The sequence below is a fragment of the Dama dama genome, chromosome 20, assembly GCF_033118175.1.
Source record: "Dama dama isolate Ldn47 chromosome 20, ASM3311817v1, whole genome shotgun sequence".
Lineage (NCBI taxonomy): Eukaryota > Metazoa > Chordata > Mammalia > Artiodactyla > Cervidae > Dama > Dama dama.
The window spans coordinates 50,578,612-50,604,214 of record NC_083700.1 but is presented as its reverse complement, the minus strand read 5'-3'; the positions used below and the strand labels follow the sequence as shown (position 1 = coordinate 50,604,214).

The 25,603-nt window shown below is 37.2% G+C and overlaps 1 protein-coding gene across 7 annotated transcripts in view; it reads right to left on the bottom strand.

Moving 5' to 3' along the window:
* Positions 1-2,220: 2,220 nt before the first annotated feature.
* Positions 2,221-25,603, bottom strand: part of EVI5 (ecotropic viral integration site 5) — a 228,958-nt gene continuing 205,575 nt past the window's right edge. For 6 of the 7 annotated variants that reach the window (XM_061121370.1, XM_061121369.1, XM_061121371.1 and 3 more), the window contains one exon: positions 7,083-10,162. In XM_061121370.1, coding sequence (XP_060977353.1) covers positions 9,851-10,162 — 312 coding nt within the window. In that variant the 3' untranslated portion in view covers positions 7,083-9,850. Of the gene's footprint in view, positions 2,293-7,082; positions 10,163-25,603 lie in introns of those variants that run through there. The other variant, XM_061121374.1, reaches the window with a different exon arrangement.

The window sequence follows — 25,603 nt, the reverse complement described above, 5'->3', positions numbered from 1 at the left end:
TATTCTGAAATTGGTGTGAACCATTATTACTAGTGGTGGTGACTGAAAAACTGTGTATATACTAAAAATTATGTAATCATATACTTTAAAAGGCTAAATTTTATGATGTGTGAATTATATCACAATAAAACTGTTATTTTAAAGATGTATTTAGAATAGTTGCTGGCATAAAGTAAGTACTATGTTTCCGAACATTTACTGCTTCTCCTTGGAGAAGTTTTAGTTGTGTGACTTACCTTAGTCAATGAAATGTGACTGAAAATGATGTATATCACTTTCTGGAAGCTTTGGGAGCCACCATATCACTTTCCCCTCTGCTGTAGCAATCATCAACATTCAAAATAGAAGTGGCTTCACCAGCCTGGTTCCTAGAGTAAAAACAATGCAGAGGGCTTCCCTGGTGGTCCAGTGGTTACGAATCCGCATGCCAATACAGGGGACACGGATTCGATCCGTGGTCTGGGAAGATTCCACGTGCCTCAGGGCAACTAAGCCCATGAGCCACAACTCCTCAAGCCCATCTCTAGAGCCTGTGCTCCGCAACAAGAGAAGCCACAGCACAACTAGAGAGTAGCCCCCACTCACTGCAGCTAGAGAAAGCATAAATAAAAACCAAACAAAAACCAATGTAGAGCAGAGCTGCAGCCAACTTGCGATGGACATGTTGCATGAATGAGATCTGACATTGTAAGCCATGAGAGTCTAGGCCATGTATTAATAACAACAACAACAAAAACTAGTATAATTACCAATACTGGCAGAAATTAGGAAATAGTGTTGGCCCATCACCTCAAACGTATTTATGTGGAAATACCATTTAGACAGTGAAAATAGAGAACTGGACTACAGATGAGAAGTCAGGGCAGGAGAAAGTGTGTCTGACTTTTTTGCGATTAGCCTGCCAGGTTTCTCTGTTCATGGAATTCTCCAGGCAAGAATTCTGGAGTGGGTAGCCATTCCCTTCTCCAGGGGATCTTCCCGACCCAGGGATCGAACCCAGGTCTCCCACATTGTAAACAGATTCTTTACCATCTGAGCCACCAGGGAAGGTCAGGGCAGATGAAGGAACCTGCAAATCCATGACTACTGAGTGGCCTGTTCTGGTTCTGGGGATTCGGAGACACCACACACGATCTTGCTGTTAGCTAATGTTGATTGACTACTGACTCAGTGCCAAGTCCTTCTGGGCTCTGGGGCTTAGGTAATCTCCAGTCTCATCAAAGAGCAGTTTGGTGATGAATAAGAAGCTTCTCCAATTTTTACCCACAAATAAACAATTCTATTTTAGAGAAATTAGTGAAGCAAATAAAAGGTTGTGGGATCCGTTTAAAATAGCTGCAGTGTTAAGGGCTGTGAGCCAGGCCAAACAATACACCTTCCCACACACCCGACTTGGGCCTGTGATTACTCAAATCCCAGCACTGGCCCGGGGCGCTGCCTGACTGGGACAACCCTCCTCAGAGCACAGCTGGAAGGCAGTTTGCTGGAAGAGGGCAGAGCTGGACCTGGCCTTCACCTTTGAATTGACTGGGCATTAATTGGGGGGGGAAATGCCTGACACTTTTCTTTATAAATTTATGCTGACCATCACGACTCTTCGCCATTGGGGTTTCCACCTCCTCTATTGGGAGCTGGCTTCTGCAGTTCTGGCAGTCGCTCAGTGGGGTGATGAGGCAGGGGGAGGTAAGTGGCTCAGAGATGGCTTTAAACTGACAGCCTAAGCCTGACCAGAAGTTTATCTGTTGTGAGAAGGCTGCGGAGACAAATGTTTATTCATGCACCAAAAGTTTTAAAACTCTCTTTGTAAATGGAGTGTAGTTGGCCCAGTCCTGAGTGCCAGGCCCAAGGATAGAGGAAGCTGGACTTCTAGACGTACAAAACAGAGAGACAGTGCAAGGCTCTGGGGAACAGCTGTTGGCTCTTCTACCCACAGAGAAGCATCGGCCTGGCTGGGGTTAGGCAGGTCCACACACAACTGTGCCTTGAAGATAGAAGTACAGTGAACACCAAGGAGGGTCCCCTAGACCAGACCTGGGTGAGCACGACAGAGGAGACACCAGAGACCAGGACAGCCTTCGCCTGGAGAGAAAGAAGAGTCCTTGGCAGGAGAGGAGACAGGGAGCTGAGACTTGCTGGGCGGCTCTGGTCCGTCTGCTGAGGAGGGCTGTGGGCAGGGGCTGCCTGGCCCACCCGCTGTGGCAGAGGCAGGAGCAGTTAGGCGCTCCCAGGTGCATCTCAACTGCCACGGCATCTCTCAGCCTTGGAGTCTCTCATGTGTTCAGTATGCATTTCCTTTAAAAAAAAAAATCAGAGAAACATCTTGAAAGTCAACCAGGCTCCTTCCACCTGGCCCTGCTCTTCCTTTTTCTGAGGACAGCCTGAGAAGATCCCTTGCAGCAGTCGCTAGTTTGTAAGAGTCAACTCAGGATATAAAAAAATACTCTGGGCCTGAAATCCCCCACTCTGGCTTACGATTCTTCATTTCTAGACATCCTTGGTAAAGTCTAGAGTGCAGAAGAGATGAAGCCAAAGTCCCCGATCAGGAGACCTTAGTGCTTGGGGGAGAGTAAGTCACTGGACGGGAGCCGATGGGACTCGCAGTAGTTGCAGGGATCACGGGCCCGGCCCTGGTGCTGGGTGGGGATTTCAGATGGTAGAGAGTGAGGAAGGGGTATGAAGCAGGCCCTTTCCCGCAAGTCGGACGTAATCTCCGGACTCCAACAGCACTGTATCTGTACTTTTCTATCTCTCCTACCATGTGTGAGGACCAGAGGTGGTCTGGTTCTGCCTCCTCAACAGTGCTGGTGGATGTCTTTTGCTGAAGCAGTTATTGAGTAATTAGAGGACTCTGAAGTCAGGCTGGGTGCACTGAGATTCTGGGTTTTCCACTGACACTCGTATTTTGCAGATGTTATCCCATTTCAACAGTGAACAAACAGAGGTACAGTGATTTATTCAACTGTTCATTCACTCACTCAATAACCATGTATCGTGAGCTAAGATGTCGTCCTGAATACTGGGGATAGGGACAAAAATCATAAAGCTTGCATTCTAGTGTGGGCAGATGAATAAAAACAAATGAATATAAAATACGTAGATAGTTATCAACGCAATGGAGAAAAATAAAGCTGGGAAGGGGCTTTTAGAAAGGAAGGGTCAGAAGAGGCCTCCTACGCAGCTGATACGTGAACAGAGTTCAAATGGAGATAGGAAGTGAGGACTGTGGGATGTGGCCAACGGCCATTGCAGGAAGGGAAAGGACCCGGGAGTCTGGTGACCCAGGAGCAGCAAGGAAGCCACCAAGTTCTGTGACTTGTCCAGGTTTCATCAACGCAAAGCTTGAGTCACAGTCTAGTGTCAGAACTCTACACCTAAAAAACTATTTACTTCATGGGCATTGCAAATCTTACGACTCTAAGGTTTTAGGTTTCTTCCCTCCTATATATCCTCACTTGAACATATTTAACTTATAAGCCAACTGTAAGTCCTCAGCATGCCTATTTTTAAAAAACTATTTCAACCATTAAAAAAAAATTATTTATTTTTGGATGTGCTGGATCTTCTCCTTGCTTTGTGTGGGCTCTCTCTAGTTCCGGAGAACTGGGGCTACTCTCCATTGCGGTGTGCGAGCTTCTCATTGCAGTGGCTTCTCCTGTTGAGGAGCACAGGCTCTCCACATACAGGCGTCAGTACTTCTGGCACACAGGCTTAGTACTTGCGGCTCACCGGCTTTGGAGTACAGCAGCGGTGGCACACAGGCTTCGTTGTTCTGTGACATGTGGAATCTTCCCAGACCAGGGATCAAACTGGTGTCCCCTGAGCTGGCAGGGGGATTCTTATCCACTGCGCTACCAGGGAAGTCCCTATGTCACCCATTTTTAAGTGTACAATTTAGTAGCATTAAATACATGCAGTGTTGTGCAACTATCACCACTATTCATTTCCAGCACTTTCTCATCATCCCAAACAGAAGATCTGTATCCATTAAACAATGACTCCCCTTTCCCCCATCCCATGGTTGATGTCTACACATTAGACATGTTGGCCAAGTACAGAAATACTTGTATGTATGTCTATAAATCTGCTACTCTGGGTACTTTGGATTAGTGGAAATACACTATGTGTCTGGCTTATTTCACTTAGCATTTTTCAAGGTTCATCTATATTGTAGCACGTATCAGAATTCCATTCCTAGGATTTTCCCTGGTGGTCCAGTGGTTGGGTGCTTTCACTGCTGGGGCCCAGGTTCAATTCCTAGGTGGGGAACTAAGATCCAGCAAGTCACAAGATATGGCATTAAAAAAAAATTCATTCCTTATTATAGTTGAATAATATTCCATTACATGTGTGTATACATTTTATTTACCCACTCATCTGTTGTCATTTGTTGCTTCTACCTTCTTGCTATTGTGAAAATGATGTTATAAACACTGTTGTACAAGTATGTTTGAGGCCTTATTTTGGGTATTTATCTAGAAGTGGAATTGCTGGATCATATGGTAAGTCTGTGTTTAGCTTTTCTGAGGAACTGACAAAACCTTCCCACAACGGTTGCACCATTTTACATTTCCAGCAGCAATGGACAAGCGTTCCAATTTTCCCATACCCTAACCAACACTTGTTAGTGTGTGTCTTCATAGCCATTGTAAGTGTGAAGAGACATCTCACTGTGGTTCAGGTTTTACTTTTCTCATTGGCTACTAGAAACAGTCAAATTTGTTATCCATCTTCAATAGGTGCAAATATTTTTAGTTTTGGTCCCAGTGGCTTTTTGTTTTCTGACTCACTTCTAAATATATACCAGAGATTTTCAACCAGGGGTGATTTTCATTCTCAGTCCACCCAGCTTTTGGCAACTGGAGACATTTTAGGTCCTCATGACTGAAGGAGGGGGAGCTATGACACTTAGTGCATAGAGCTTAGGGGTGCTGACAAACATCTGATGAGGTACTGGACAGCCACTTGCAACAACTTGGCCCCAACTGTCAACAGTGCCAAGGTAAGAAATCCTGGATTATAATTATCCTGTCATAGTTCAGGCACCCTTGTGAAGTGCCTTAAATCCTTTTGGGAATAAAGCAGCATACACAATGAACTACTGCTTCTGAATTAAATGATACAAAATCACTGCAGATGGTGACTGTAGCCATGAAATTAAAAGACGCTTACTCCTTAGAAGGAAAGTTATGACCAACCTAGATAGCGTATTAAAAAGCAGAGACATTACTTTGCCAACAAAGGTCCGTCTGGTCAAGGCTATGGTTTTTCCAGTGGTCATGTATGGATGTGAGAGTTAGACTGTGAAGAAAGCTGAGCGCTGAAAAATTGATGCTTTTGAACTGTGGTGTTGGAGAAGACTCTTGAGAGTCCCTTGGACTGCAAGGAGATCCAACCAGTCCATCCTAAAGGAAATCAGTCCTGGGTGTTCATTGGAAGGACTGATGCTGAAGCTGAAACTCTAATACTTTGGCCACCTCATGCGAGGAATTGACTCATTGGAAAAGACCCTGATGCTGGGAGAGATTGGGGGCAGGAAGAGAAGGGGACGACAGAGGATGAGACGGCTGGATGGCATCACCGACTCGATGGACATGAGTTTGAGTAAACTCCGGGAGTTGTTGATGGACAGGGAGGCCTGGCGTGCTGCGATTCATGGGGTCACAAAGAGTCGGACACGACTGAGCAACTGAACTGAACTGAACATTGTAATGATGCAGAAGGCATACATTTCTTTTTATAATTACCTCTGTATATATATTCAAATTATATATTTAAATATATTTATTGAATCAGTTACTATCAAATAACCTAAAACACAATGTGAGATAAAAATACTGCCATTACAATCTTCAAAAAATAACAATGTTTCTGAAGGAAATAACAAATCCGGGTATTTTAGGCTTTCATTATGGAAAAATATATACCAGGCTCTCTGTTTAGCACTAGTTACACATGGGTGGACCAGGTGGATATGGTCCCTATACCCAGAGAACACAGGCCTCACTCATGAATACCTGATGTTAGGCTATAAATTTTTAGACAGACCTTTGATGTCTACTCCCTTTTAAGTTGAATAGTTTAAGGAAACAGAAATTCTTATAAAATGGAAAACTTTAATTGTTTAAAGCAAAGGCACAAGTAAACATTTCAGGTTATCATATAATGTTACAATAAGAAATTCCAACAGTAAAATGAAATACATTATAGTAATCTTGCATCTCTATAGTATATTTAATGTATTATTCTATCTTCTCTTCTTTGGAATGAAAAGAAGGTATAGGCAGATCAATGGATGTAATGTAAAAACTTGGATTATAAATAGCATTCACTCCATTTTTAATCAGAAAATTTAATTTCAGTAGAATGAATTAAATTAACTAAAAAACTTATTGTTTCATTAATGACAGAGCAGCAATAACTTTCAGGCTAAAGTTCATTGTTGTAACAAAGTAAATCACTGACTTAATGAAACGTTAGCTGTTGATGCCTAGTACTTATACAAAAATCAAGCTGGCCGTGAAAGGGCTGTATTAAAACACAATTCATATACTCATTTTACTTTAAATCTGAACATTATAGTGCATTATGTAAAGAAAAAGAAGCATGAGGAACCATGTCATTTCTAATGACGTCAGAAATAAAATACTTAAAAATGTCTAGACCTTGTTTTCAATCAAAGGCACTATCTGGAGAGTAACAAGCTGCATTCAGAGCTAAGAAAAAGTTTTTTTTTTCCTTCCCCATATATCCAGCCAGTTGGTTGGGACTTGATGTCTCAGTTAGTCATCAAACACTGAATGCTTAACCCTATCAACAAAAAGGGTAGAAATCATGTAGTTATATCTTCAACATATTTTTCCAGGAACAAAAATTTTTTCCACTTATTTTTTAATAGCCTATTGAAATCTTTTCTTGGTCTGTAAGGTCTCTGCTTAATCACCTCAATGTAATTTTCACTTTATTCAAGTGACTTGTAACCTCTTCTCAGCATTTCAACCCAGGATAACAATGACACCAGAAATAATCTATTCCAAGGGAGCAAGTTATCCTATTACATCCTAAAGGCCAGGAAGATTTTAAACCCTTCTAAGAAGTATCTGAATAAAAAATCTTGAAAGAAAAGATTGTTGTTTTTAGTTTTTCATTATTCAAATTACAAGAGTCCCAACAGATTAAAGTTTACTTAACAACTAATTCCTAACCAGAAACAGTACTTAGGAAATTCTCTAAGGATATCTTTCAAAGTTTAGAATTGAAACATGATTCTAAAAGGATGTTCATACTTTTAAAGTCAAATTATAACACTGACTCAATGAAGCATACCCTAAAGGTCAATGATGCATGCTTTACAGAATGGTGCCAAGATTCTGGAATTCTTTCCTTTTTTCCTCCATTTCCAAAGGCATAGATATCCTTCCGAATTTTCTATGTCTTCAAACACTTCATAATCTAAAATAGCTGGCACCCTCTCCATTTTGAATAGTTTTAAGTATAGGATCCACCAGGAAATTTTAGGTCCAAACCATTAGCTCAATAGCAAAAGCAAATCTTCTACTTGAGACAAACTGAAGAGGTAAACCTACAGTATCTAAATTAAAATCCGCAAACTTTCTCTAAAGTGACAGACAGATATTTTAAGCTACTCTACTCTGCTACTGTAGCACAAAAGCAGTAACAGACAATATGCAAATGCAGCAGCGTGGGTATGCTCTAATAAAACTTTATTGACACTGAAATTTGAAGGTCATATGATTTTCATGTGATTTTTTTTTCCCCTCAACTCTTTAAAAATATAAAAATCATTCTTAGCTTGTGGGTCATGTAAAAATAGGCTGTTGGCTGGAACTAGCTTATGGGCTGGACCATTCAGATTTCTTGATGTGGGGGACAAAGCTATCATGTGGCCATAAATCATCTCACTTCACTTGGGCATCAACAACCTCAAGAATGACAGCAATGAACCCAAAAAGAGAATCCCAAAGGCACCAGTCAGACAATTCTAGTAGTACCTACATTCAAAAGCTTCATGCAGCTTATGAATGCTGATACTCACATATCTATACATATAGATATATATATATCTGTAATATATCCAGGAAACAGTTTAAATCAAATTTATTTAAATCACATTAATTGCCAGAAAAGCAGGGAATTGATAAATTCATTTAGCTGAGCCTTTTCAAATGCTTTGGAGCGATCTTTCAAACACTCTGATGAGCAATCTGGATTAAAACTTAAGCGCTGATATTTACTAATTTGTGGCCACAGGTAAATTACTTAACGACTAGAATTTAGCCTGGAGCTATGGACACAGGAGGCATCTTTTCAATCTTTTCTCTCAAGAGCTTGCTTACAAAGGGCTTGCTGGGAAAGCTTTGCTTACAATGTACCATAAGGCTTACCTCCTTGTTTTAGAAAACTATTTTTGTCTCTTCTACTCTCTTTTATCATGTATTTTTTTTCCTGCATGCAACACATTGTACAAAATTTACCTCTGTATTTACTGAATTCTGCCTTCCTCTTAAATTCTTGAGGATTATTTTCTTTTCATAAGCTGCTGAGGAAAATTAAGAGTAGAAAGCATCCAGCCAACACATTTCTGGAGTCTTTCCATAGTGGAAATGTAGTTTGGGTGTTTCCTCTAATTTATCAATGACAGGCATCAGTTTTCTAGGGTTAAAAAAAAAAATCTAGATGATAAAGAACTGGTAGGAACGGATTCATATGGCTTGCTTCATCTATAGATCAGTAACTAGAGAATCTGAAGATAATATTCACAGATTATTTGCAGATATAATTGTTGTGCATCGTGGACCTCAGTCCATTGCTTAAATTATATTAAGTAGAATATTAGCACTAAGTGATGCCTGCTATAACCTCTCTAATCAAGAAAAATTTAGTAGTTACATACACATGAAGTAAAAGATTTCACCAATAGTGTCTTTGAATAAGCATCAGTTATGAATCTGCTAGTGTTGAATGCTAATAAGCAAAATACTAAAAGCTATTGCAATATTAGTGTTTGGTTTTATTTTCAATTTTCTTTAACCTATTATTTACAGAGGTCCAGTTATAATGCTGAAGGCAGTCATTTTTCAACAAGTACATTCTCCATATAAAATGTTCAGTGTTGGGTGGTACAGATTTATAAATATGTACAAAAACCCAATGTATTTGTAGTTAACTAGTACTCTGGTAGGCAACACATGGAAGCATCATATGCACATAAAAATTTGAAATTAAAACAAAACTTAAAATTCTTAAGACAACCATTAACTTGTGTTTATAAAATTATGCGAAAAAAGGCTTTGTATTTGGGAATTTTCAATGGCCCACTAATAAAGCAGTAATTTTAGTTGAAAAAAAAAAAAAAAAAAAGAAGTTTCCAAACACAAAATACCAAGATAACTCAGATATATGCCTTGGTTAAATGTGTGTAGACAGCTGCTCTGAAAACAAATTGATAAATATAAATATACAATTTGTTCACTGAGCATAAAATATTGCACGAGAACACTTTGTCTGAAGAAAATTCAATTTTCCATAGTTCTGAACTTCAGAATGGTTCCCCACATATAGATATAATTGCATTTTCTAAACAAGAAATGTTAATATTTAGTAATACTGTTAGAACCTCGTTCTTCCCATTAACCATATTCCATTCTACTTTATGGCAATGGTAAGTCAGTGGTGAAGATTTGGCAAAGATAAAAAGGCAGATAAGACTGTAAAATATATATTTATATATATACACACACACATATACATATGAAACAGATATGTTCCCAAAACCCTTAGTCATGATAACTGATCCCTTAAAAAAAACCCACAGTCTAGGTCACAGTGATGGTCAGACAGTGGTTGAGTACGACGCTCTTCTCAGGGGCTGCTCCTTTTGAGCCACTTGACTGCCCTCTCTGGTCCCCAGCGCACTGTCTTCTGCTTCGCTTTCACTACCATCTGCCATTGTGGGGTCCAAAGACATTGGACCAGATTTTCTGTGCAAAGGGAAACCAATGCCACTTTCCTGTAAGGAATTATCTATAAACTCTTCATCAGAGGAATGGAATGATTCATCATCTCCTATTAAATGGTTGACGATGTGGATTCCATCAAAAGGGGGTTGGCTGGAGAAGCCTCTCTGGCCTTTTAGGCACCTGAGCTGTCAAAACAAAATCCAAGTTAATATACTCAACTTGGGGAAATACACACACTCCAAGAAAGCAAACATTTCATATTTAAGCAAGAAGATATCTTGGTCTTTTTTCAATTTATGGATATAAATAGTAACTATCACATTTTTTAGTGACTCTTAAATGTCATGCAATGGGCACATAATTTATTTTTAGTGAAATCATTACAACAATCCTATGTGGTTGATTTTACTGTCTTCATTTTAGAGATTAGGAAATAAGAGACTCAGGTGGTATAGCTTCCTGAGAACACACAACTAACAGTCAAGTTTAGATTCAAAATGAACCTCTGCTATATTAGAAATAACATAAACCTCATGTACCCATCATTAATTTCAACATCTAACACATCATGGACAATCTTGTTACAATATACTTCTCATGTTACTGATTATTTTGAGGTAAATCTCATCCTATCAGTTCATCTGTAAATATTTCAGTGCACCTCTGTAGAAGAAATGAACTTAATAAAGACAATACTCTGAACTATCACACAGCCTGTCTTAGAGCATGTCTCCTTAATTTTGTGAATGATGATGATGATAATGGTTTACAAATCAAAAACATTTGCTGAGTCTCCATCCTGTTAAAACAGCCTAAAGACCACCATACCATTATCACTCAGTGAGAACAGAGATGCTTTCTTCCCACCATCATATGTTCTTCTGTGTAGAGGGAACGTATAATATTTTTGTCTTCTCTCCCCTATTCTTCCCAGGGAGAAAGAGTGACTTCTCTCACTAAGGGGTAGGGGAGAGGGATGGCAAGTACTGCTCAGCTCTTTTCCCTCTCCTTCCATCCTTGGGAACCAGGTTCTGCTTCTCCATCCCTGGAGTCTTACAGGGCCATACTCTTGTGTGGGAAGGGCTATGGAGATCAAATGCTACCTATTACTGGGTGGGCAAGTCAGACAAACTCTAAAGTTCAATACTGAAAAACCCACTGTTGTCATACATCAAAAACCACATTCTCCCAAACCAGTTTTATCAGTATTGAGAGTGATTTTCTTTTCATCTGCCCCTTCTTTGCCTGTTTCTTCAAATTCCCAACCCCTCCTCAATAGATACTATCATGTCCACTACCATATAATTAAGACATCAAATTCTTTTCAAGAATTTGTTTCAAAAATATAAAATTTAATCTTGATATTATCACTTGTTTAATTTCTCTCATTCATCATGAATTTTCTCCTACAATAGATTTTTTTAAAAATCTAAAACAATAAAAACAAATAACCACCCAAATCTACTTTGACTATCAAGAATTTGCTAAAAATACACTTCATATCTCTTGCCCTTATCAGTATTATCAACCTGCAATATTTGTTCTTTAGGGACAAATTCCTGGTCACTAACTATCTTTCAAATCTTGAGATAAAAGCAATGTGAAATAGTCAGGAAATATTACATACACTTTCAAAACTAACGGTTCTGAGAGTCAAGACATTACAGCTTTGGCATAACACCTCCTAGCTTTCTTGATAGACATCCCGGAAGAAATGAAGAAACCCTAGTAAATCTCTGTTGGTATGTGACAATGGGAAACAAGAAGGATGCTGGGGCTCAACACAGCAATGTCTGCCTCAGGGAAAGCTCAGACATTAAGAAATTCCTGTGCCCTAGGCTAAGAGAACATCACTGTGAGTTACTATGTAACTGAAGTAAAACCTTCCTCTTTGGCATAGCACAAAGGAGATAAACTTCGAGTTGAATCTCCAGGGAAAGGGCATAGAGCACCACAAAGACCTCCCCGTGGTTGTGATACCCACTGCATTACTACAACTGCCATGCTCTGATGCAATATCCTATCACTGAATTGCAACATGATTTATAGCTCCAAATATAAAATTAAGTCAGTTAATCTCTTCCTTTCTCTTGTCCCCAGACCCTTTTGAAGAAATAATATAGAGCACGTGTCCTCCTTCTTCCTGGCTATAAAGGAGGATTGTGGCAGAGGAACTAAAACTTCCCAATTGTTGGGAAAGCTGTAGCTTTTCTTTGTTCTAACAAAATTTTCTGCAATTAAAACACTGCAGCCTCATATCAAATGTAATCATTGACCTCAATATTATATGAAATAAAACTATAGACAGAAGGGTCATTTCTTCAACATCAGAGATACAATTTAAAAAATGCTTTCTTATTTGATAATTGCCAACCTAGATAGCATGTTAAAGAGCAGAGACATTACTTTGCCAACAAAGGTCCGTCTGGTCAAGGCTATGGTTTTTCCAGTGGTCATGTATGGATGTGAGAGTTGGACTGTGAAGAAGGCTCAGCGCCGAAGAATTGATGCTTTTGAACTGTGGTGTTGGAGAAGACTCTTGAGAGTCCCTTGGACTGCAAGGAGATCCAACCAGTCCATCCTAAAGGAGATAAGTCCTGGGTGTTCATTGGAAGGACTGATGCCGAAGCTGAAACTCTAATACTTTGGCCACCTCATGCAAAGAGTTGAATGATTGGAAAAGACCCTGAAGCTGGGAGGGATTAGGGGCAGGAGAAGAAGGGGACGACAGAGGATGAGATGGCTGGATGGCATCACCGACTAGATGGACATTGAGTCTGAGTAGACTCCGGGAGTTGTTGATGGACAGGGAGGCCTGGCGTGCTGCAGTTCATGGGGTCGCAAAGAGTCAGACATGACTGAGTGACTAAACTGAACATAGATTAGCAAAGGCATAGAGAAAGTTTTTGGTGGAGAGATGAAAAATCTGAAGGTAAGGGACTATTTGATAAAACTGAAGCTATCTAGTTATCCCCTGGACCTAGGAGTGTGCATATTGGTTCTGAGAGGGTAGAGGCCTATGCAGGCCCTGAAAGTAAACATCTGGGCAAGGAATTCCAGGGTACTGAGTACCCAAAGTGTGGTCTCAAATGGGTTAGACTTCAAGGTGGCTCAGATGGTAAAGAATCTGCCTGCACTGCAGGAGACCTGGGTTTGATCCCTGGGTCAGGAAGATCTCCTGAAGAAGGGGATGGCAACCTACTCCAGTATTCCTGCCTGGAGAATTCCATGGACAAGGGAGCCTGGAGGGCTACAGTCCATGGGGTCCCAAAGAGCTGGACATAACTGAGCGACTAACACTTCCACTTTCAGGGATGTCCTCTGGGACTCCACATCCTCTGAAAAGGAATCTGCCTGGGAGAAGCCCAGAGCTGGGCCTTCTAAAGTACTGCTTTTGCTGTCTGTGTCTAAGAACTGTACTGCTCACCCTTTTTATTAGACTTCTAGGAACTAATTATATTTAAAAAACAACAGAAAGCAGACAACTAACCTTCTCAACCCAACCCTGCTACAAAAACTTACAGGGATAATATTGGTTGCAAATTTAGATTAGCATATCTCAAAATATGGCCCACTGATCATCAGCATCATTTAATGAACCTAAATCCACAGTGTTAAAATCCAGAACTTATATATTTTAAAAGCACTTCAGGAGATATTGACATGCTCAGTTAGAGGATCACTGCGGCAGATCCTCTGTTCAAACCAAATGAGGCTGACTCAGAAAGGAGTTGAGTTACCCAAAATGGAACTATCATTTATTCAGGACAAAAGTGCTGCTGAACTATGAACATCTACCTGCCTGTGTGTGTATCTGGTATATACAAATGGACACCATCTTTCAGTAGTACAACCAAGCCGTTTTGGGCCGATTCTACCATCTGGTGGTTGAAACAAGGAGTAGTCTATTGAAGTATCTTTTCCTGAAACTTTTTCCTGATATAAGAGTAGAGTCTAGAAATGTAGATGCTCAAAAAGCTGAATAATTTTGATGTACATTCAAGGGTAAGGACCACCCTTTACACAACATGTCACTTTTTTCTTTTGTTTGGTTTTGTCTGACATTATTTTGGGGGTCATTCACAGGATAAAGAACCTATTGATAAAAGCTACTGACTCTTGTCTTGAAAAGTACACATATATTCTTGAATGTACCTTTTTGAGACCCACCGTCTTCTAATTTTATAAAAACTATAGGAATATCTTCACAATACTAAAAGCAAAGACAAAAACTTTCAATTGTGAAATGCCAACAATGCACTCATATCATGGAAAAGAGTATTATTTTTCCAGGTGAAATTAGACATAGAGTTCTAAAGGCAACGAATGTGCCTCAAAGTACTTCTGAGATTTCACAAGGAAAGAAAGGCACCAGGACTCTCTGGAATTGTATGTAAAGTGATTCTTTCTGAGAAATCTTTGAATTCCTCAAAGAAGGATCTCAGCAGGATCATGATACAATGGTGGTTTTAGTCAATGCATCCTACCCAGGCATTCAGACCTTCCTGTCAGGTTTTAAAGTTCTTTAGTCTTAAGTCTGAGTAGAGAGTCAAATATTATCAGACATTTAAGGAAAGCATTTAAGAGAAACCATAAAAAAGGCAGACTATTTGGGGAGAAAAAAACTAAAAAAAAAAAAAAAAAAAGCATTACTCATTGCTTCTGAAGACACTGCATCCATGTAAAAAGAAAAAGTGATATTCTAAAAAGGGGTTTTAAGACTTAAATTTCTCTGACCTGAAAGATATGAGCTTTGATATTGAGAAAGCCTGTCAAGTGTCTAAGACAATGGTTTAAAAGTAAACCTATATCACAGTATATCACAATGAAATTTCAGGACACTGGGAACAAAGAAAAGAAAAAGTATCCAGCCCAAACCAACAAATTTTACATTAAAGATTAAGAATCAGAACGGTATTAGACAATAGATTAGTGCCGTCAAAATTCTGAGAAAAAAATTTCTAACTGATATTTTAAAAAATTATCTTAACAAAATTTTTATACCCATACAAACTATCAATTAAATGTGAGGCTAAAGTATGAGCTAAAAGCTTCAAGGACTTAACATCTGGGGTCAATCATGAGAACCAAAATCAGATAAATCTTTTTTATAGTTTATCTCCCATCTTTTTTCCCCCAGAAAGGTAATATGTCCGCCAAAATGAAGTACACCAAGAAAGACATGCTTTTATTTTTGATCCAGGAAAAAGGAAGTCTAATGCAGAAGTGAGGCAAAAGGAATCCCTAGGATAACAAAGAAAGTTCCCATGATGACAGCTATGCAGGAGGCCTCCACCTATACATGATGACATCCTTTGAAGTAGACCAGCAGGCCAGAGGAAAGATTTCTTCAGGAAGGTGAAATCAGGGACTTTCTGGGTGGTCAAGTGGCTAAGACTCCACACTCCCAATGCAGGGGGCCTGGGTTTGATCCCTGGTCAGGGAACTAAGGCCACAACTAAGAGTCTGCATGCTGCAACTAAAGATCCCACACCCACAACAAAGATCCCATGTGCCACAACTAAAACACAGTGTGGCCAAATAAATAAATAAATAAGTAAATAAATAAAAGGAATAAGCTGTCAAACCATGCAAAGACAAAGATGAATTTTTAAAACAAAGGTAAAATTAACAGTACACAAACTGAAAGAAGAGACTAACAGATAACAGGAGCTTTGCACTGTATTAGAGGAGTGTTTGCACTGTCTGAGATCCCCTGGACAGCAAGGAGATCAAACTAACCAATCCTAAAGGAAATCAACCCTGAATATTCACTGGAAGGAATGATGCTAAAGCTGAAGCTTCAATACTTTGGCCATCTGATGCGAAGAGCCAACTCATTGTAAAAGACCTTGATGCTGGAAAAGATTGAAGGCAAAAGGAGAAGAGGGCAGGAGAGAATGAGATAGTTAGATAGCATCACTGACTCAATGTACATGAACTTGAGCAAACTCTGGGAGACAGTGGAGGACAGGGAAGCTTGGCATGCTGCTGGGGTAGCAAAGAGTCAGACATGACTTAGCGACTGAACAACAAGAGGAGAGTTAAACATAAGAGAACGCACCAATAAAATGAAAAAAACTAAGACAATCATTTGAATAAATGTATGCAGGTAAAATAATCACAAGACACTGTTCTGTACAATTGAAAGGCAGTAAAAAGGAATGAAGTAACGATACATGAATGAACCTCAAAAACATTAACCTGAGTCAAAGCCAATACAAAAGACAACATATTACGTGATTCCATCTATACAAAGAGTCCAGAATAGGCAAGTCCACAGAGACAAAGTAGATTAGTGACTGCCTATGACTAGGGAAGAGGGGAGGAGAAAGACAATGGTTGAAAGTGGACATGAGGTTTCTTTTTGGGGTGACAGAAATATTCTAAAATTAGATTGTGGTTATTGTCACACAACTCTGTAAATACACTAAAAGCTATTGAATTTTACACTTAAAATGGAAGAACTTTATGATATGTAAGTTATGCCTCAATAAATCTGCTTAAAATATTAATAACTAGAGCCAGAAAAGCAAACAAATCCTCCCCAAAGCATTATTTTCCAAACTTCCCTGATAAAACTACCTTGGAAACTTGTTAAAAATAAGATTTTCCAGGCCTTTGGTTTCCACTCTGGAGGAGAGGCCTCCAAGGAAACTCAGGAGCTTTAACACACACACACACACACACACACACACCCACACACACACACACCCACACACACACACACACAGAATATACCTTTTGAAAGAGTGAATCCTTTCCAAATCTTTAAGTAGGATCCAGGTTTCTTCCCAAATGATTGAATCTGTACCAATAATTCTTTCTGGTTAAACAGTATTTCATGGTGTCACACATTTGAAAGGCTCCATTAAAGAGATGAAGCATGTATAAAAGTATGCAGGCCAAAGAGAGGTCTTAAGAACTGCTAAGCAGTTTAATATTAGGCTGTTAGGGGTGCTGGGGTTGGAGGAGCAACATGGAAATATCTTAAGTGCCTACTGCTAAGTCAAAGCAGTCAATCTGAAGAAGCTAAATACTGTATAATTCCAACTATACAACATTTTGGAAAAGGCAAAATTGTAGAGACAGTAAGTAGACCAGTGGTTGTCAGAGGTTAAAAGGGATAGAGAGAAGAATGAATAGGTAAGGCACAGGGGACTGTTAGGCAGTGAATTATTCTGTATGACACAGTAATGGCAGTTACAAGTCATCATAACTTGTACATTTATAAAAACCCACAGAATGTACAACACAAAGAGCGGATCCTAATGTAAAAACAGACTTTAGTTAATCTGTCAATATTAGCTTATGTATGACACTAACATGAGACGTTCCTGGGGGTAATTGTGGGAAGGTGCTGAGGGGGTTTCTCTCCGCACTTTCTGCTCAATTTTTCTGGAAACCTGTTTCCCAAAATAAAGTCTATCAATTTTTAAAAAAATGAGATGTTCTGTGATATCTGTCTATGACCATATTTGTCTATAACGTCAGAACTGCTTGAGCAAATTTTGAGAGTATTTCTGTTTTAAGACAATGTTTAGGCTCATGTTCTTTAAAAAGTAAAATAAAACACAGTAAAGTACACAGATTTTAAGTGTACAGACAAATAAATCTTTACTCATGTACACGTCCATGTAACTACCATCTGGATCAAGATATAGAATGCTCCCGGCACCCTGGGAGGCCCCCTTGTGTCCTCTCTTATCTGGGTGATTACCCTACATTTCCTTCAAGGTAGCCACTACTCTGACATCTAACCCCACAGAATATTTTGCCTGTTCTCAGACTTAAACAAAGAAACATATGGCATGTACTCATTTGTGTCTGGCTCCTGTTACTCAACATTATGTTTGTGAGATTCATCCATGTTCGCATGTATAGCAGTTGTTCACTCTTTTTCAGTGCCATGTAGTATTCCACTATGTGAATTTAACTATGTCGTAATTTAAATATCCATTCTACTGTTAATGGCTTTGGGGCTGTCTCCAGCCTACTGCATATAAAGCTGCTAGGAACATTCTTAAATATGTTTTTTAGTGAGTATAAGCACTCACTTCTCTTGAATACACCCAGGAGTATAACTGCTGGGTCACTGTATTATTAAGTTGGATCACTGTATTATTAAGCTCTAATAAGCTGCCAAATCATTTCCCAAAGTATTATAACATAAGCTCTTTAAATTTTGAAAGAAAACTTTTGCCTTACCTTCTGCCAGATTGATTGTCAATGCAAATTAATGTTCCCTTAACTGGTCACCCTGATTAAATTCATTCTAGGCTCTTATTAGAAAATACAACATTGAATTACATTGAATTTTCAGCTGTTCAATCACATTAGCAGAGACATGTAATTCTTGTAATCACATGGTAATGTGGTAATTCTTGTAAACTGATGGCATAAGTGTAAATCAGTAAAAGTATTTTTGAACATGGTTTGGTAGTATTTACTAAAGTTGAACACCTATACACCTTACACCTAAAATAACCATAGACTACAGTTTGCTTGGGACAAACTATTTTCATTCTCAAAAGTGCCCTGGTTTGAACCATAAATAGTAAGTCACTCAGCATTTCCATTCCTAAGTATATGAACAATAGAAGTAAGTATAATATACTAAAAAAACATTTACAATGGGGTTTCATAGCAATTTTATTCATAATAACCCCAAATAGAAATAATAGTAGAATGAGTAAATAAGTTATGGTATATTCATATAATTGATATAATACAGTAATGAAAATGAACTTTTACTGCTACATGGAACAATATGGATAAATCTCACAGTATGAGCAAAATATGTGAAGCCCAAAATAATTCATTTGTATGATTCCATTAGTATAAGGTTAAAAACTAGGCAGTAAGTGGGAGAGTGACAAAGAAACCTTTGAAATGCTGGCAAGGTTCTAGTTCTTGACCTTGGTGGAAAGTTAAATAAGCATATTTATTTTTGCAATAATATATCAAGCTGGACCACTTAGGATTCATGAATTTTTCTGTATATAACTGATACTTTAAGAATAAAATGTCTATTATTAAATAAAAGTCCAAGAAATAATATCTATGGAAGATTGCTAAAAAGACATGCAACTGCCATTCATTCTTCTTTTTTTTTTTCTTTCTTCTGCTAGTATTTCTAAACTCTACCTTTGGCTCTAACCAGACAATCACTAGTTATACATCTGGACTCCACTATTTTAGTCCATTATAACAGTGCACTTACTTAGCCTAACACTTTTCTGTTCAGTGTATTTTCCAGTACCATATGTGAATCCATAAAAGAAATAAAAGTTAAGAAGCAGGAAAAGTAATAACTGGTTTCGTTTTGTCTTACTAGACAACATGAATCTTTAATACATTATGTTCCATGCTTTACGCTGGCCACTTATGCAGCCCACTTTGATACTGTAGTTATTTCTGCATGCTAATAATAACTCTGATTCTATTAGATTAGAATTATTTTAACTATTAGATTGACCCATATGATACCACCATATTTGTAAGTGAAAGTTAAGTACTGGCAATTTCCTTTGGTTTAACTGGGCTTCTCTGATAGCTCAGTTGGTGAAGAAACTGCCTGCAACGCAGGAGACCCCAGTTCATTCCTGGGTTAGGAAAATCCTCTGGAGAAGGGATAGACTACCCACTCCAGTATTCCTGGGCTTCCCTTGTAGCTCAGCTGGTAAAGAATCTGCTGCAATGCAGTCAGGAGACATGGGTTTGATCCCTGGGTTGGAAAGATCCCCTGGAGAGGGGAAAGGCTACCCACCCCAGTATTCAGTCGCAAAGAGTCGCAAAGAGTCAGACATAGCTGTGTCAATTTACATATTTATAAATAATTATATTTAATTAACCTAATTTTTGGTTATTTTTGCATTATATACATTCATGCAAACTGCCTCAAAATCTTTAGGGAACAAAGAGGAGTATAAATCTAAAAACAAACATTTCCCATCATGCATATTAAGTTTCTCAGTTTCAAATATTTGTTTAGTTGTATCCCAAGACTAGGTGATCAATAAAACCTCTCAAATATGCTTCCAAATTTATCTGTAACTTGACCAATTTGATAATAAAGTATTTACATTCACCAGAACAAAATTCCCAAATAATCCAATAATAATAAAGACAAAAAAATAAAAATTGCTTCATTAAAAAAAATTTTCTTTTGTTTTCTAGTATTATTTTGATATTAAGTTTAATAATATTTTAGCATTTTATAAACCATTTTTATAACTTTCATAGCATTTTAAATAAATCAACAAGCATAAATACTTTAATACTGTAGTGATTCACACATATATATATATATACGCATATTTGCGCTTTTATTATTATTGGCCATGCTGCACGACATCAGGGATCTTAGCTTCCTGACCAGGGATTGAACATGTGTCCCTTGCAGAGGAAGGATAGAGTCTTTACCACTGGACAGCCAGGGAAGTCCCTGAGTTTTTATTTATAGATTTTTTTTTCCAAATTATATGATTTAACACTGGAATTAAATACTTAAAATCAGTACCATCTGGGAAAATATGGTATGATTGGTTGCTGTACAATACTTTACCTCTTCTGTCAGTCCCTAATGATGAGGATTATTTCTTAATCGTTTGTGTATCCTAGAACTGAGCTTTCTGGCTTGACCAGGGTAGGCACATAAGAATGCTGATAAACTACACTAAAAAGACAGCAGGATTCTTGAAAAAATTCTCAGGCAATGATTATCCATCCGGTCCTTTTAAATGCTGAAAGAGAAAACTAGTAAGCATACAGATGGGAGTACTAATATACAAGACCCAAATAATGTACTATTTCTTACCTGATGTGGACTGCTTCATCATGTTATGCATTAAGAGACAGAGTAAAAAAAGTAAAAACATATAGAATTTATTTAAAGAATAGTTAAGACATTCTGATATACACATTACAACTTAAAAAAAGTTAACAAAATCTTAAACTCTCACTATCAACAAAGAGATTGGACTTAAGGATTTCTCTGCACATATTAAGCAATGCTTACCAAAGAAGGCATTTAGTAATTTGAAAAGGAAAGTGATAAGACACAACTTATAAAGAATAAAACAAAACGCAGTATAGTTAATAAGAAAACAGGAAACTGTCATGTTCAGTCTGATGAACATAGGTTTTGACAGGAAACAGCAGCGTTTCTAACTGCAAGACAGTAAAAATTCAGACTGAAAATAGAGTATTAAAAACTATTACAATTATTTCACATAAAAATTACATTAAATTTTTAAAGCAGGGAGAATCTGCAGGGGTGAATATTCTGAAGCCTCAAAGGACTTCATAATTATGAAGGATATAGAAGTATTTTTTGTAATTTTTTCCTTGGTCTACTTCATTCACTAAATGACTAAAGGTTATTAAGACAGAAATTTCTTTCGTAAAACAGAAAAATGTGATAGTTTTAGAGATATACAGCTTTTAATATAACTTCTTAATAAGTAACACGGAAATCTGTTCTAAGAAAACTTGCTCATTTGGGCTGCTGGCCATGTAGACAGAGGACACAACATGTTCTCTATGTGTCTGCTTTCTTTCTGCACATTACAGAACAGTGGTACCTTGAAAAACATTAGGGTTAACTTTACAGTTGATTTTAAAGCAACACAACAGGTCAATCTTCTGCCATTTTCAACATGTAGAGGTAACAGAATTAACAATGAACACTTACACTGATATAATGCTTTAAAGTTAAAAGTGCTTCTGTGTATATTATTTCAAGTTAAAATTTTTTCCCCATGTGTCTGCTTGGAGGTTGAATTGTACAGGCAACTACTACTTTCTGAGATTCAAAAGAGTAAGAAGGACTGCACTGAGTATTTTGAAAGACAATCAATCCACAACAAAGTGGAAAAAAGTCATCCACACACCAAAAAAACCCCTAACCAAATGAACTTTGATCACTACTAGACAGGGTTTAAACCATTGAAGTGAGTCATGTGATACCAAGTGAACTGCAAAACAGTTGCAGTAAGTTTCCAAGACTGAGTCATATCAGATTATAAAAGCTCCTATTTGTACATTTAGGTCTCTACAATCAATCTTTGTAAAACACAGGGCTATAGCTTTTAAAGCTAAATGTAACACTTCTATAAGTGATCTATAATATATAAAAATAACTATACATTATCTTATATGAGCAGATGTAAAGTCAAATTAACAGATTTGTATTTCTAAGTTATAAACGCTTTACTCTTTTTTTCCCCCAAAGTTTAACCAGTGATTTTGTTGGATTCCTTACAAAATAATTTTCAAAATTTTAAATACACGTAAATGAGAAATGAGACAGTATATTTATTCTCAATTATCAGCTTTAAAAACTGAATTACCCATATGACAAAGATTAAAACTAGTGACAAGCACACAAACCAAAAGATTTCCAGTGAATCAGAACCGGAAACCAATAAAAGTGATCAATTGGAGGTCATGACCTTCTGATCATTGCATTACATAGACAAGAGCCAAAATTCAGACTTACAGTAATTAAAATTCAGATTAAGTTGAAAAATTCAAGAATTTTATTGAAATAATATAAAATAGACAATGCTGACAATGTTTTTGGCATTAATCTATTTAAATCTCCTTAAAGCCAGGTGAAACACTTAAAATTAAAAATATATATATAGTCTATGTTAAATGTATAAAATGCAACAGTTAAAACTCATATGGTTAGAAGCAAAGAAAAAATATGTATACACATTAATAAATGAAAAAGAAGGAAAGTAAAGTTTGGAACTGAAGAAAGCTATACTGTGCATTTGTTACAAGAGAAGGACAGAGGGGGACGAAATAAAAGCCATTTACAAAGAACTGTTAGTTTTTCTCTAGTGCATACTTAGATTTATTCAGTACACTGAGGCAAACAAAATGAAACTGCCATTGCTCTCTTCCTGGCAGCTGACACATCTTGATAAAATTGAAATCATTAACATTATTTAGAAGGTATTCTAATGTCAATGGTGATGAGGTTAGGAATATATGAGGTTCTATGTAAATTTATGACCAATTACAGGAAATAAATCACTTCACACTTGTTTCACTCTGAACTTTTAAAGCTACATCAAAGTACCATGTACATTTCATATGATTTAACCTTTAGCTGGAGCACTGAAAAAAAAATTCAAATCTTCAGCAAAACATCCTCATAAAAACAAGGTTTTTTTTTTCTATCTGGATTGAATTCCTAGGAGGAATTATTCTTCTCTAAAGCTGAATCATAGGTTTTATCAGTCCATTCAATCAACCAAATTTTAAATCATTTATTTGATAAGGGATTTGTGTCTAGACTATATAAAGAATTCTTACAATTAAATTATAAAAAGATAACCCAATTTGAAATGGGCAAAAGGTCTAGGTAGATATGTCTCTAAAGAAGATACAAATGGCTAATAAGCAAAGGGAAAGATGCTCAACTATCATTAACTATAGAGAGAATACAAATCAAAAAAACAAAATGAGATAACATTTACACTTACTAGGATAGCTATTGATTCCCCCCATCCCCCTGCCCAAAAAATAGAGAATAACAAGTACTGGCAAGGATGTGAAGAAATTAGAACCCTCATAAATAGCTGGTGGGAATACACAATGGTACAGCTTCTTTGGAAAACAGTACAGCAGTTCCTCAAATGGTTAAATGTAGAGTTATCATATAACTCAGCAATATCATTAATACTTAAGTACACATTCAAGACAAATGAAAATGTTCACAAAGAAACCTGTATATAGATGCTTGCAACAGCATTATTTAAAGTAGCCCCAAAGTGAAAACATCCCAAATGTCATCAACTGATGCATGGATCCAAATGCATCATCTGATGCACGGATATATAAATTGTGGTATATCCGTATGAAGGAATATTATTAGGCATTATGAATGAAGAAGTACTGATACATGCTACTACAAGGGTGAACTCTGACAAGACTATACTAAGTACAAGAAACCAACCACAGATGACCACATATTGTATACTTCCATTTAAGTGAAATATCCAGAACAGAGAAATCAAGAGACAGAAAGTATCAATAGATCAGTGTTTGCCTAGAACTAGTGGAAGGGAACCTTGAGGGGAAATGAGGAGTGACTGCTAATGGGAATGTGACTAACTTTTGAACGATAAAAATGTTCTACAATTCATTGCGATGATGGTTGCACAACTCTGTGAATATACTATAAACCAATGAATTGTATACTTTAGGTGGGTAAAGTGTATTAGATGTGAATTAAAGCTCAATAAAGCTGTTTTATATATATATATATACACACACACACACGCAAAATATTTATATCTATTTACATATATGTCAGATAGCCATTCTGTGGATATATTTTCAACAGAGATATTGCCAGACTGAAAAGAAATAATTTTCTATTTAGGAAATGAAGAAAACTTAATTGATTAAAAAAAATTCACCAACAACGTTAACCTTCAACATTCAGTTTTTTCCTCAACATAAAAAGAAATGATGGCTACCTTCTACAGTTTCATTTTAAACAGGCAGAAAATATTCAAAATAAAATGTTTATTTCTTTAGACTGAAGTTAAAGGAGATGAATTCATTTATAGTATATACTTTTTTTCAGAAACTAAAACTTCTGATGGAAAAATAATTTAAAAAATATACAATACACATACATAGCCACAAACCCATGCTATTTTATCACTGAACACAAAATAAGCTTTCAAACAGACAAGGTTAGTATCCTCTCTTCCTCATTTGGAGGTGCTCACAGCCTGCTTAGTTAAGATTGGGTACTTGCAAACCACATGACCTCATGAATGCTATCTTATCATATCACAGGTTCCTCACACTGACCACAACAACTTAAATCAGACAGTCAGGAAAGTAGCACTGAGTCTTTGACACGTATTATTGGTATGACATTTTCAGCTGTCCAGCTTGTGGGGAGTGAAAATCTGATTATCTCATGTCCAACTGCATCTGTGAGATATGGCCCATGAAAAGCACATGACTTACTGCACTAAAACTTCCAACCACAATGTAAAGGTTTTAGTTTTTGTAAATCTGAGAGAGCTAGCTATTCATCTTGTATCAGTTTTCCTTAATCGACAGTAAATTCGTGGAGCACATTTTCAAATGTTCCTAGTTTGAAACACTATCAATACTATACTATTGTTTCTTTAAAATTGAATTACAAGATGCAAAAAAAAAAAAAAAAAAACCTCCAAGGTTTTTAAAGTAACTGATTATATTTCCAAATCTTAGTGTAGTTGAAGAAACTGGATTAATATTTAAGAATAGATAGCATTAACAAACAAATGTGAAGTACTGGGTAGCCTGGTAAAAAATAGCACAAGAATATCTAAATTAGACTGAAAAAAATCCAAATTGGCTCTGAAATGCATCATCTAAACCAAGGCCTTAATAGGAATATAACTTAAAACATAATTAAGGAAGATTATATTTAATGTACTTCCTCTTGTTCAAGAAAGCTTTACCCTCAGTCATCAGCTCAATCTCTGTAAGTGCTTTTCTTCACTACCACACACTAAAACGGACTAATCAGAAGGCACTCTGGTTTTAGAGGTGCCCCTCTTTACTGATTTCTAGTTATTTCTTCTTGAGCTCTTTACACACCT